General features: G+C 42.2%; 1 protein-coding gene across 1 annotated transcript in view; it reads right to left on the bottom strand.

Moving 5' to 3' along the window:
• LOC105490665 (carboxypeptidase B2) overlaps positions 1-14,495 on the bottom strand; it is a 56,568-nt gene that overhangs the window by 26,773 nt on the left and 15,300 nt on the right. Inside the window, exons 2-4 of the mRNA XM_011756511.2 lie at positions 6,274-6,349; positions 2,347-2,471; positions 578-686 (exon numbers count right to left, since the gene is read on the bottom strand). Of these exons, the coding sequence (XP_011754813.2) occupies positions 578-686; positions 2,347-2,471; positions 6,274-6,349 (310 nt within the window). The remainder of the gene's footprint in view (positions 1-577; positions 687-2,346; positions 2,472-6,273; positions 6,350-14,495) is intronic.

Below are 14,495 nucleotides of genomic sequence, written 5' to 3'. Positions count from 1 at the left end.
ACCTTACTGAAGTTCCCTCTAAAAGGAGTGGAACCTGTAAGTACTGACATAAAAAAATCCAATTTCTTAAAGATTAGAACAAAGGCATTATTATTATTATTAGTTTTAATAGCTTCCTTCTAATGAATAAAATGCAATTAGTTATAGTGTATTAAATGTAAATGAATATATTTCTTTAATTCAGCGAGCTAATCTGGTAATTAGTAAAATTAGGGTGATGGTCCAAAGAGACATGATTAATTGGACTGGTGATTTTTTGGTGGCAGTTTTAATTAAAGCCCCTATTGTTTAATTTCTGTTGTTCCATAGAATAAAGTGTTACTCCCAGCAGTTAGAGATATTCTTAGCTGTAGACAAACATCCTGCAGTTTACCAGATATGATGCAATCTTCTCAGGGAAGATGACCACCATGTAATTAACCTAAGAGTGTGTGTGTGTGTGTGTGTGTGTGTGTGTGTGTGTGTGTTTGTGTTTTACCATCTTCTACCAGTTATGATCCTTGGATATTCCCCTGGTTGAAATAGCAATGCTGGTTAAATGAAAATAGTAGCTTTGAAGAGCTGTGTGATGGCTTACTTCATTTAGTGAGTGATACTGTTCATAGTACGATGCGGAGGCTCGGGGGCTGACTGTGTCATTGGAAATCTGCTGTTGAATAAGATCTTCCACATCTGCCAGCAGGACACTAGGTGATGAAACAGAGAGTAAGCTAGTTTCCAAGCAGAGGGTAGATCTTCCCACATGGCGCATTGCAGGCACAGCAGGTGAGCACGAAGAAAAAAATCACTAAGAAACCTAATAAGCATTTCATCAAGGTAAAAGCACGATATCTCACATTGTGATAAACTGATCGACAAACCCTTTCCGTAGAGCCTACATGGGCACTAGAGAAAAAGTAGCTCCTATTAGGTATATTTTCAGAACCTCCATAAAAACCACCCTTTCCCACCATTACCAACATTACTCAATGGTGATTCTTCAGTGACTTTTATATGAGCATATGGATTGATGTACCTTTCTTCAATCCAGAATATCACTGTATTATGCCGTTTTCAGTTAAAGAGGAAGAAGAAGCAGAAAAGCCTTTTCTTTTTTTTTCTTATTTTTTCCCCATTGACCTGCACCAGATGTTCTGCAGAGCCAAAGAAATAGAACAGGAAAAGGGAAGTACAGGAAAGGCATCTCGTTCAAGTTCTCTTCAGAGCACCACATTTGTTAACCAGGCAAATATTTTAACTGAATTCAGGCATTCTATCACCTAAGATGAACAAGTTGAAAGTTACCTGTCATATTAATAAAAGGTTCTTTACTTTTATTTGGGCCAATAAATAAAAGCCGCAGCATCGACATCAGAAAGGTCTAAGTTTGACTCCTAACTCTGCCATGTTCTTTCTGATTTACCCTGAAACATTCCTTTATAAGTAAGGATATTTTTTCATCTATATAATGGGGATTGCATCTACTATTTGGGGTTAAGTAAAGATTAATAGACACAATGTCAATTAATAGGAAGGTTCAGCACACAGTTCCTGGAAAACAGTACACACCTATAATATATTACTAATAATTAACATAGCATATTATCCAGGGGGCACCCATTGATACACAGAAGAGAGCATGGTCTCAAGGAAGGGGCCAGGCCACCAGGAAGGTACTGGCAGTTGGGCAGTGGATATGGAGAGGAGATATTAGACAGGAGACTCCATAGGAAGAAGGCTAGACTCTAAGCAGAAATTGCACCTGATACACTTTTTAAGAAAAGGAAATCATTTCTAATCCACATGGTAGGTGCTGTTTTTACCCTTAATATACAAAACTTGGGAACAGAGAGGTGAATAATTCCCCCGGGTCATGTAGGTGGTAAGGGGCAGTGCCAGACTAACCCGAGATCTCTGCAGAGTCCAACCACCTGTTACACTTTTTAAAGCCAGACATTCAGAAATGGTCACTGTCTTTGTGAAGAAGAATTAGCAGAAGCTAAATCCCCTCCCACAGCTGCTTTTTCAGGAGATACCACAAAGCCTACCAAGGCAAATGACAATTTTGCTCCCTGAGTCTGGGTACAGAGTCGCCAGAGAAAAAAGAACTATGAGAGGCTTTACCAATCATTGAGTCTAACCTGCATTTTAGATAAGGGACCAAGGACATGAGGAGTTGAACCACTTATCCAAGATCACAGAGCTGGACCTTAGGCTTTATCACCAGTCCATTCGGTCCAGTCAGAGACTTCTATGCTGTCATGGTTAATACATTTTATTGTTCCAGGAAGCAATTATACCATACCCTAGTCAAGTGCGTAGTAGGTGTTTATAATAGCTACTCAATATGCATTGAATAGTGCCTACCTGCATGGAATTCCGCTCACATTTAAATGGGCTTTCACAATGTCGACATCAGATGAATTTACAAAAAAATGGACTTGTTTTTTCTTCTCAATAAGGTCAGATGTTACCGGCTGCCAGAGAACAATCTACAGTTTAAGGGGCAAAATTGATAAAATTAAAAAAGAGTTGTTCACATCATTCTCATCTGTAGCTACAGCCATGACAGTTTTATCTATAAGGAGCATGAAAAGGACACTACCTGGTGCTGGTCCCCATCCACACACGGTAATATAAACATTTATTTTGCAGTGAGCTTTTAAAAATTCCTTTCCATAACTCTAGTTGCAAAAAAAAAAAAAAAAAAAAAAAAAAGCCTGGAACATGTAAGATAATCCATAAATATTTGATGAGACATTGATGAATGACTATATTCATGACTTAACTGTAAAATTGCATGTGTACATCAGATATTTGAAAGGAAACAAAATTTTGTCTAGAAAGTTGATTAAACATTGATTTTTTAAATAAAAATTTCGTGTTCTTGTAATTATCATGTCATTGTTCCTTTTTAAGAACATATACACCATGGAATACTATGCAGCCATAAAAAAGGATGAGTTCGTGTCCTTTGTAGGGACATAGATGCAGCTGGAAACCATCATTCTCAGCAAACTATGGCAAGAACAGAAAACCAAATACTGCAAGTTCTCACTCATAGGTGGGAACTGAACAATGAGATCACTTGGATACAGGAAGGGGAACATCACACACCGGGTCCTACTGTGGGTGGGGGGAGAGGGGAGGGATAGCATTAGGAGATATACCTAATGTAAATGATGAGTTAATGGGTGCAGCACACCAACATGACACATGTATACATATGTAACAAACCTGCACGTTGTGCACATATACCCTAGAACTTGAAGTATAATTTTAAAAAGTATGTAATAAAATATATATATATATCTAATTATGGACTTTATTTTTTCTCTCTTAATGTATTTTTTTTTTTTTTTTTTTTTTTAGACGGAGTCTCACTGTCTCCCAGGCTGGAATGCAGTGGCGGGATCTCGGCTTACTGCAAGCTCCGCCTCCCGGGTTCACGCGATTCTCCTGCCTTAGCCTCCCGAGTAGCTGGGACCAGAGGCACCCGCCACCACACCCAGCTAATTTTTTGTATTTTTAGTAGAGACAGGGTTTCACCGTGTGAGCCAGGATGGTCTCGATCTCCTGACCTCGTGATCCGCCCGTCTCAGCCTCCCAAAGTGCTGGGATTACAGGCTTGAGCCACCGCGCCCAGCCCTTAATGTGCTTTTTCAAGGCACTTTCATACTCATTTCCTTTGATAATTATAACACTTTGATATAGACTAGGCAGGTGTTATTATTTGCATTGTTCAGGTGAAGAAATTAAGGTTCATACCTAACATCTAAAATCGTACAGCTAGAAGTGACAGAACAAGAACTCGAATTCTAAACCTCTGATGCTGCCTCTTGTAGTATTTCCTCTTTACCATGATGTGGTGGTCCTGAATATGCACCACTCAGCTCTTCGGTTGGGAGAAGCACAGTTGGCTGGTGTTTTCAGTGGCTGCCCTGGTGACCCACTAGAAGCTGAGGCCATGTGGTTTCAGGGCTGCAGCCAGCCAATAACTGAGACCTGTGGAAGTGTTAATGCAGGCCCCTTCTTGCCAGATATGGGGTTCCCATAACAGGTGACTGGCTGAAGGACTCACCACTGAGACTGACCTAGCCCAGCCTTCCTTGGAACTGCCCTACCGTCTGAGATTCTCCACACAAAATGCTCCCTTCTGCAGAGGTGTCAGAGCTACAATATGGTCTGATGATGCTCCCTGCCTTCTTCAGCTCCATCCTCTATCCTCCAACAGCATTCCCCTCATCACTTGCTCCTCCAGTCTGGTCTTTACCTCTGCTTCTTGGAAAACACTAACAAACAAGGAGCTATTAATTTTCTACCATGGTATTTTTACGGGATCCCTGGGGTCGCTTTACCAGCAGAAACCTCTGGTCAGTGGCGCTTTTGCCTAAGTTTTGCTCGGGTCCACTAAGCCCACTTGGCCTGGCAGGCTGTGCTCATCTCGTGCTACTGACTTGGGTCCCATTTCTGCCAAGGGCAAGCTGAGCGGTGAGGGGTGTGTGAGCCAGCAGGTGTGGGGTCCAGCTACTGCACACAGCGAGGCATGCTGGCTGCGGCAGGGTGGGCATCTTCTGGCTCCCTGCAAGGCTGTGGCTGGACCAGGTGTCCCGCAAGCAGCTTCCATGGCTGGCACCAGGGAAGGTGGTGGCACTCAGAAGTTTGGAGACGTCAGGAACCACAGAGCCCTAAAGAGGGTATCATAGTCCTGCCTCGGGGAGCTCTTAGGTCTGAGCTCCCCAAAAGGCTGCAGCTCTTCTCTCCTCCTTGTCACCCACAATGTGGCAAACAAGGGGCGTGTTTTAGCCCTGTTTGTGTTAGAGCTTTTTCAGCTCCACCATTTGGCAGGTTCCAAGTTCTTGTCCAGTGCCCAGGAACAATGAGGTACGTGGACAAGCGGAGGGTGAGCGAGGTGAAGAGGAGCTTTACTGAGTGATAGAACAGCTCAGAGGAGACTCGCAGTGGGTAGCTCCTCTCTGCAGCCAGGGTGTCCTGAGGAGTGTTAGCTCTCAGCAGAGAGGAGACCCTGGAGCGGGTGGCTCTTCTCTACAGCTGGTCCCTGATGTCTCTCCAGAGACTCTGGCTGAGTCTGGGGGTTTTTATGGGCTTCAGATGGGAGGAAGTGGGTGCTGATTGGTTCATGGATGGCCATGGGCAGGTGTGGAAAAAGCACCAGTAGCTCCCACTGTGGTCCACAGGACTGGCAACCTTCCTGGGCTTGAAGGTGGGGCTTCACCAGGGACCCGCCCTTTTCTGCCTAGGAGCCTGTCTGCCTCCTACAGCTATTTATGGCACCCAGACTTTTCCAGCTGAGGGGGCCTGCAGGCCAGTGCTGAGATGCCCTCAGCAACCCCCTTGGCTTCCCTCCTGTGCTCGTCAGTACCCAGGAGGCTAGCATGTCAGTGCTGCCCTGAGATGCACACAGCCAGCCAGGTTGTGACAGCACCTAGGTTCAGCCTCAATTTTGCTCCAAGATTGGAGTGAGCACCAGGAACTCGGAGAGGCCAGACAGCGGGAGCAGGCACTTCCGAGCCTGTAGGAGAATGGGGGGTCTTCTCAGAAACAGTGAGAGGGCAGAAATGCCTGGGTCCGCAACCCCAGCTGGGCAGCTGCAGCTGCGCCCAGGAGGGCAGGGCTCCTGCCTGCTCCTGGCCCCCAAGAGCACAGGGATGTCCAGGTCTGTAGCTGCAGCTGGGCAGCTGTAGCTGCGCCAGGAGAGCATGAGGCTCCCGCCCTGCTATCACAGAAGGGGGCGGGACTTTCACCTCTTCCTGACTTCTGCTGGCTCCGTGGAACACACGGCCCCAGTCGTGCCTCCCCCACTACAACTGGCCATGCCTCCCCCAATGGTCACCACTGCCATTAATATTCTGTAATTTTATACATCTTGTCAATTTTCTACATCTTAGACATTAGGTCGAGATGGGTCCCTGGGTGAGAATTTTAATAAATGTACTCTGTGTTTTTGGTACATCTTTGGTTAAGAACCATTGTTTTATGAGTAAAGCTTTTATTTCTAAATATTTTAATTTCTGTTATTGTAGCATCTTTGTAAGTGCACACATTAAATCCCAAGGTACTATTATGAAATTGGCTGGAAAGCCAATAGCACAAGTGAAGAAGTTTTGATCTGGGGAACCAACAAAGTCATGTGATTGTGAGAAGGGAGAGAAGGCTATGAGAAGAAGAGTTCATACCAGATACATATAAACCAGACAACATACAGGAGGAAACTCAACACCCAGTGCTTATACAAAATGAAACCAATATAGACATAAATTAGGGAGAAATTACCTCATATGTTGTAGTAAGATTCTGTAGCACTTGAACTTGCCTAGAGGTTCTAGGAAGAGCAGCTAGAACCTGGCCACTAGAGAAAAAAATAAAAGAGGATTTTGATATTAAATAAAGAGTAAAGATGGAATACATTATACTGTGAGGAGTTTTTAGGTAATTGCAAAAGGGAAACAAAATTTAAAATGTTATTAGGACAGAGTATCTCACTATAGACTCAGTGTAAAAAGAGAACGTATACTCTCAGTCTTTATGCTCCTAGGCAATTGCAAAATCAACAGCTCTCTTGACTGGGAGGTCAGTTTACAGAGTACTTACTTCTTTTTTCTTGTGCATGCATGTGTGTTTTAATTTTAAAAATTAAATATTTGATGCATAAGGTAATATTTATGCCGATCCTGGTTTATTACATAATAAAATGAATGCCTCTGAACCCATCACCCCACTTAAAAGTCCAACTTCCTTGACATCCTGAAGATCCTTGTGTACTCCTCTCTGCCCCACCCCCTTGCCACATCGTCAAAGGTATCCTCCACCTTAAATTTTGACTTTTGCTCATTCCCTTGTTTTTCTTTATAGCATAGATTTTTAAACACATGTATGTGTGAATTCTGAAACAGTACCCTTAGATTTTCCTGGTTCAACTTTATAAAAATGGTATACCATATGTATTCTTCTGAATCTTGTTTTTTTTCTCTCAGTATTGTATTCTCAAGATTATCATCTGTGTTGAAGTATCTAGCCATAGTTCACACGTGAAAGCATTTTCCTACAAGTGGAATTGCCATTTCATGGGATATGCACAGTTTTAATTTCACAGGATAGTGTCATATCAGTCCCCAAGTTTTTTGTATCAATTTATATTGTCAGTAGCAGTGGAAAAGATTTCCTATTGTTCTTCCTCCTTGCCAATACCTGATGCTCTCTGACTTTGCGACTTTTCCAATCAAATTTTTATGAAATGAAATCTTCTCATGATTTTGATTTTGATTTTCTGACTTACTAATGAAGTAGAGTTGTTTATATTTGATTATTGGCCATTCATATTTTTGCTTGTGTGTTATGTTTATTCAGACCATCTGCCCATTTTTTTCTAATTTACTTGTATTTTTGTAATAGTTAATTTGTATAATTTCTTTATATATTCTAAATACTAATTTCTTGTCAGTTATATGTATTGCAAATATCTTTTAGTAGTTTATAATTTGTCTTTTCTCTTTCTTGATGATGTGCTTTTTTATTTATTTTTTTATTTTATTTATTTTTTTAATTAATTTATTATTATTATACTTTAAGTTGTAGGGTACATGTGCATAATGTGCAGGTTTGTTACATATGTATACTTGTGCCATGTTGGTGTGCTGCACCCATCAACTCATCATTTACATCAGGTATAACTCCCAATGCAATCCCTCCCCCTTCCCCCCTCCCCATGATAGGCCCCGGTGTGTGATGTTCCCCTTCCTGAGTCCAAGTGATCTCATTGTTCAGTTCCCACCTATGAGTGAGAACATGTGGTGTTTGGTTTTCTGTTCTTGTGATAGTTTGCTAAGAATGATGGTTTCCAGCTGCATCCATGTCCCTACAAAGGACACAAACTCATCCTTTTTTATGGCTGCATAGTATTCCATGGTGTATATGTGCCACATTTTCTTAATCCAATCTGTCACTGATGGACATTTGGGTTGATTCCAAGTCTTTGCTATTGTGAATAGTGCCGCAATAAACATACGTGTGCATGTGTCTTTATAGCAGCATAATATATAATCCTTTGGGTATATACCCAGTAATGGGATGGCTGGGTCATATGGTACATCTAGTTCTAGATCCTTGAGGAATCGCCATACTGTTTTCCATAATGGTTGAACTAGTTTACAATCCCACCAACAGTGTAAAAGTGTTCCTATTTCTCCACATCCTCTCCAGCACCTGTTGTTTCCTGACTTTTTAATGATCGCCATTCTAACTGGTGTGAGATGGTATCTCATTGTGGTTTTGATTTGCATTTCTCTGACGGCCAGTGATGATGAGCATTTTTTCATGTGTCTGTTGGCTGTATGAATGTCCTCTTTTGAGAAATGTCTGTTCATATCCTTTGCCCACTTTTTGATGGGGTTGTTTGTTTTTTTCTTGTAAATTTGTTTGAGTTCTTTGTAGGTTCTGGATATTAGCCCTTTGTCAGATGAGTAGATTGCAAAAATTTTCTCCCATTCTGTAGGTTGCCTGTTCACTCTGATGGTAGTTTCTTTTGCTGTGCAGAAGCTCTTTAGTTTAATTAGATCCCATTTGTCAATTTTGGCTTTTGCTGCTGTTGCTTTTGGTGTTTTAGACATGAAGTCTTTGCCCATACCTATGTCCTGAATGGTACTACCTAGGTTTTCCTCTAGGATTTTTATGGTATTAGGTCTAACATTTAAGTCTCTAATCCATCTTGAATTAATTTTCGCATAAGGAGTAAGGAAAGGATCCAGTTTCAGCTTTCTACTTATGGCTAGCCAATTTTCCCAGCACCATTTATTAAATAGGGAATCCTTTCCCCATTTCTTGTTTCTCTCAGGTTTGTCAAAGATCAGATGGCTGTAGATGTGTGGTATTATTTCTGAGGACTCTGTTCTGTTCCATTGGTCTATATCTCTGTTTTGGTACCAGTACCATGCTGTTTTGGCTACTGTAGCCTTGTAGTATAGTTTGAAGTCAGGTAGCGTGATGCCTCCAGCTTTGTTCTTTTGACTTAGGATTGTCTTGGAGATGCGGGCTCTTTTTTGGTTCCATATGAACTTTAAAGCAGTTTTTTCCAATTCTGTGAAGAAACTCATTGGTAGCTTGATGGGGATGGCATTGAATCTATAAATTACCTTGGGCAGTATGGCCATTTTCACGATATTGATTCTTCCTATCCATGAGCATGGTATGTTCTTCCATTTGTTTGTGTCCTCTTTGATTTCACTGAGCAGTGGTTTGTAGTTCTCCTTGAAGAGGTCCTTTACATCCCTTGTAAGTTGGATTCCTAGGTATTTTATTCTCTTTGAAGCAATTGTGAATGGAAGTTCATTCCTGATTTGGCTCTCTGTTTGTCTGTTACTGGTGTATAAGAATGCTTGTGATTTTTGCACATTAATTTTGTATCCTGAGACTTTGCTGAAGTTGCTTATCAGCTTAAGGAGATTTTGGGCTGCGACAATGGGGTTTTCTAAATATACAATCATGTCGTCTGCAAACAGGGACAGTTTGACTTCTTCTTTTCCTAACTGAATACCCTTGATTTCTTTCTCTTGCCTAATTGCCCTAGCCAGAACTTCCAACACTATGTTGAATAGGAGTGGTGAGAGAGGGCATCCCTGTCTTGTGCCAGTTTTCAAAGGGAATTTTTCCAGTTTTTGCCCATTCAGTATGATATTGGCTGTGGGTTTGTCATAAATAGCTGTTATTATTTTGAGGTACGTTCCATCAATACCGAATTTATTGAGCGTTTTTAGCATGAAGGGCTGTTGAATTTTGTCAAAAGCCTTTTCTGCATCTATTGAGATAATCATGTGGTTCTTGTCTTTGGTTCTGTTTATATGCTGGATTATGTTTATTGATTTGTGAATGTTGAACCAGCCTTGCATCCCAGGGATGAAGCCCACTTGATCATGGTGGATAAACTTTTTGATGTGTTGCTGAATCCGGTTTGCCAGTATTTTATTGAGGATTTTTGCATCGATGTTCATCAGGGATATTGGTCTAAAATTCTCTTTTTTTGTTGTGTCTCTGCCAGGCTTTGGTATCAGGATGATGTTGGCCTCATAAAATGAGTTAGGGAGGATTCCCTCTTTTTCTATTGATTGGAATAGTTTCAGAAGGAATGGTACCAACTCCTCCCTGTACCTCTGGTAGAATTCAGCTGTGAATCCATCTGGTCCTGGACTTTTTTTGGTTGGTAGGCTATTAATTATTGCCTCAATTTCAGAGCCTGCTATTGGTCTATTCAGGGATTCAACTTCTTCCTGGTTTAGTCTTGGAAGAGTGTAAGTGTCCAGGAAATTATCCATTTCTTCTAGATTTTCCAGTTTATTTGTGTAGAGGTGTTTATAGTATTCTCTGATGGTAGTTTGTATTTCTGTGGGGTCGGTGGTGATATCCCCTTTATCATTTTTAATTGCGTCGATTTGATTCTTCTCTCTTTTCTTCTTTATTAGTCTTGCTAGTGGTCTGTCAATTTTGTTGATCTTTTCAAAAAACCAACTCCTGGATTCATTGATTTTTTGGAGGGTTTTTTGTGTCTCTATCTCCTTCAGATCTGCTCTGATCTTAGTTATTTCTTGCCTTCTGCTAGCTTTTGAATGTGTTTGCTCTTGCTTCTCTAGTTCTTTTAATTGCGATGTTAAAGTGTCAATTTTAGATCTTTCCTGCTTTCTCTTGTGGGCATTTAGTGCTATAAATTTCCCTCTACACACTGCTTTAAATGTGTCCCAGAGATTCTGGTATGTTGTATCTTTGTTCTCATTGGTTTCAAAGAACATCTTTATTTCTGCCTTCATTTCGTTATGTACCCAGTAGTCATTCAGGAGCAGGTTGTTCAGTTTCCATATAGTTGAGCGGTTTTGATTGCATTTCTTAGTCCTGAGTTCTAGTTTGATTGCACTGTGGTCTGAGAGACAGTTTGTTATAATTTCTGTTCTTGTACATTTGCTGAGGAGTGCTTTACTTCCAATTACGTGGTCAATTTTGGAGTAAGTACGATGTGGTGCTGAGAAGAATGTATATTCTGTTGATTTGGGGTGGAGAGTTCTATAGATGTCTATTAGGTCTGCTTGCTGCAGAGATGAGTTCAATTCCTGGATATCCTTGTTAACTTTCTGTCTCGTTGATCTGTCTAATGTTGACAGTGGAGAGTTGAAGTCTCCCATTATTATTGTATGGGAGTCTAAGTCTCTTTGTAAGTCTCTAAGGACTTGCTTTATGAATCTGGGTGCTCCTGTATTGGGTGCATATATATTTAGGATAGTTAGCTCTTCCTGTTGAATTGATCCCTTTACCATTATGTAATGGCCTTCTTTGTCTCTTTTGATCTTTGATGGTTTAAAGTCTGTTTTATCAGAGACTAGTATTGCAACCCCTGCTTTTTTTTGTTCTCCATTTGCTTGGTAAATCTTCCTCCATCCCTTTATTTTGAGCCTATGTATGTCTCTGCGTGTGAGATGGGTCTCCTGAATACAGCAGACTGATGGGTCTTGACTCTTTATCCAGTTTGCCAGTCTGTGTCTTTTAATTGGAGCATTTAGTCCATTTACATTTAAGGTTAAGATTGTTATGTGTGAACTTGATCCTGCCATTATGATATTAACTGGTTATTTTGCACGTTAGTTGATGCAGTTTCTTCCTAGCCTCGATGGTCTTTACATTTTGGCATGTTTTTGCAATGGCTGGTACCGGTTGTTCCTTTCCATGTTTAGTGCTTCCTTCAGGGTCTCTTGTAAGGCAGGCCTAGTGGTGACAAAATCTCTAAGCATTTGCTTATCCATAAAGGATTTCATTTCTCCTTCACTTATGAAACTTAGTTTGGCTGGATATGAAATTCTGGGTTGAAAATTCTTTTCTTTAAGAATGTTGAATATTGGCCCCCACTCTCTTCTGGCTTGGAGAGTTTCTGCCAAGAGATCTGCTGTTAGTCTGATGGGCTTCCCTTTGTGGGTAACCCGACCTTTCTCTCTGGCTGCCCTTAAGATTTTTTCCTTCATTTCAACTTTGGTGAATCTGGCAATTATGTGTCTTGGAGTTGCTCTTCTCGAGGAGTATCTTTGTGGCGTTCTCTGTATTTCCTGGATTTGAATGTTGGCCTGCCCTACTAGGTTGGGGAAGTTCTCCTGGATGATATCCTGAAGAGTGTTTTCCAACTTGGTTCCATTTTCCCCCTCACTTTCAGGCACCCCAATCAGACGTAGATTTGGTCTTTTTACATAATCCCATACTTCTTGCAGGCTTTGTTCATTTCTTTTTCTTCTTTTTTCTTTTGGTTTCTCTTCTCGCTTCATTTCATTCATTTGATCCTCAATCGCTGATACTCTTTCTTCCAGTTGATCGAGTCGGTTACTGAAGCTTGTGCATTTGTCACGTATTTCTCGTGTCATGGTTTTCATCTCTTTCATTTCATTTAGGACCTTCTCTGCATTAATTACTCTAGCCATCAATTCTTCCACTTTTTTTTCAAGATTTTTAGTTTCTTTGCGCTGGGCACGTAATTCCTCCTTCAGCTCTGAGAAATTTGATGGACTGAAGCCTTCTTCTCTCATCTCGTCAAAGTCATTCTCCGTCCAGCTTTGATCCGTTGCTGGCGATGAGCTGCGCTCCTTTGCCGGGGGAGATGCACTCTTATATTTTGAATTTCCAGCTTTTCTGCCCTGCTTTTTCCCCATCTTTGTGGTTTTATCTGCCTCTGGTCTTTGATGATGGTGATGTACTGATGGGGTTTTGGTGTAGGTGTCCTTCCTGTTTGATAGTTTTCCTTCTAACAGTCAGGACCCTCAGCTGTAGGTCTGCTGGAGATTGCTTGAGGTCCACTCCAGACCCTGTTTGCCTGGGTATCAGCAGCAGAGGCTGCAGAAGATAGAATATTTCTGAACAGCGAGTGTACCTGTCTGATTCTTGCTTTGGAAGCTTCCTCTCAGGGGTGTACTCCACCCTGTGAGGTGTGGGGTGTCAGACTGCCCCTAGTGGGGGATGTCTCCCAGTTAGGCTACTCAGGGGTCAGGGACCCACTTGAGCAGGGAGTCTGTCCCTTCTCAGATCTCAACCTCCGTGTTGGGAGATCCACTGCTCTCTTCAAAGCTGTCAGACAGAGTCGTTTGCATCTGCAGAGGTTTCTGCTACGTTTGTTATTGTTTACTGTGCCCTGTCCCCAGAGGTGGAGTCTACAGAGACAGGCAGGTTTCCTTGAGCTGCTGTGAGCTCCACCCGATTCGAGCTTCCCAGCAGCTTTGTTTACCTACTTAAGCCTCAGCAATGGCGGGCGCCCCTCCCCCAGCCTCGCTGCTGCCTTGCCGGTAGATCACAGACTGCTGTGCTAGCAATGAGGGAGGCTCCATGGGCATGGGACCCTCCCGGCCAGGTGTGGGATATGATCTCCTGGTGTGCCTGTTTGCTTAAAGCACAGTATTGGGGTGGGAGTTACCCGATTTTCCAGGTGTTGTGTGTCTCAGTTCCCCTGGCTAGGAAAAGGGATTCCCTTCCCCCTTGCGCTTCCCAGGTGAGGCAATGCCTCGCCCTGCTTCAGCTCTCGCTGGTCGGGCTGCCGCAGCTGACCAGCACCGATCGTCTGGCACTCCCCAGTGAGATGAACCCAGTACCTCAGTTGAAAATGCAGAAATCACCGGTCTTCTGTGTCGCTCGCGCTGGGAGTTGGAGACTGGAGCTGTTCCTATTCGGCCATCTTGCTCCGCCCAGCTTTTTTATTTTTTAATCATTTCCTTCCAGGTTTGTGTGGTTTGTCTTTCTAGATATCTGGGATATAAAGATATTCTCTTATATTTCTTCTGTCCTTCCTATTTAAATTTTAAATTCAATTGAAAATTATTTGGTTGTGTGCAGTGTAAAGAAGAAATAGACTTTTGTTTTCTTCTTAGCATCGTATATTATTATGATTTTTTACATCATCGATATTTTCCCCAGGGATCCACTATGTCAATTTGGTCATATATCAACTTTCCATCCTGTTTGGCAGAGAAAATGCTGGCACATCAACACCACTGCCTCTTCCTGCACACAGAAAACTTCATTACCCAGCCTTCCGTGTGGTTGTGTTGAGAGCTGGTGCCTGAGCGTCTGCCAATGGGAATGTGTGGGAGTGTCATAGGTGCCTAAGAGTAGGTGTGTCTTCATGTGCATATGCTCCCTCTCATCCTGCGGCCAGAAGTGAAGAGCCCCTAATGTGGAGTTGCATAATGGAAGCAGCCAAGGTCTCCAAGTTGGAGGAGAGCACCAGGGAGAGTTCTATGACCTTCATCAATTAGTATTATGAGTGAGAAATTACTCTGATCTGAATGTTTGTTTCCCCCCATAATTCATATGTAGAAATCCTAACCTCCAAGGTATTAGGAGGTGAGGGTTTTGGGAGACAATTAGGTCATAAGGGGAGAGGCTTCATGAATGGGATTAGTGACCTTAAAAAAGAGACCCCCTCCCCCTTCCACCACGTGCATATATAGCAGGAAGGTGCTGTCTGTGCAGAAGATGGCCCCTCCACA

The sequence above is a fragment of the Macaca nemestrina genome, chromosome 16 (assembly GCF_043159975.1).
Source record: "Macaca nemestrina isolate mMacNem1 chromosome 16, mMacNem.hap1, whole genome shotgun sequence".
Taxonomy (NCBI): Eukaryota; Metazoa; Chordata; class Mammalia; order Primates; family Cercopithecidae; genus Macaca; species Macaca nemestrina.
This window is presented reverse-complemented; position numbering and strand designations above follow the sequence as displayed.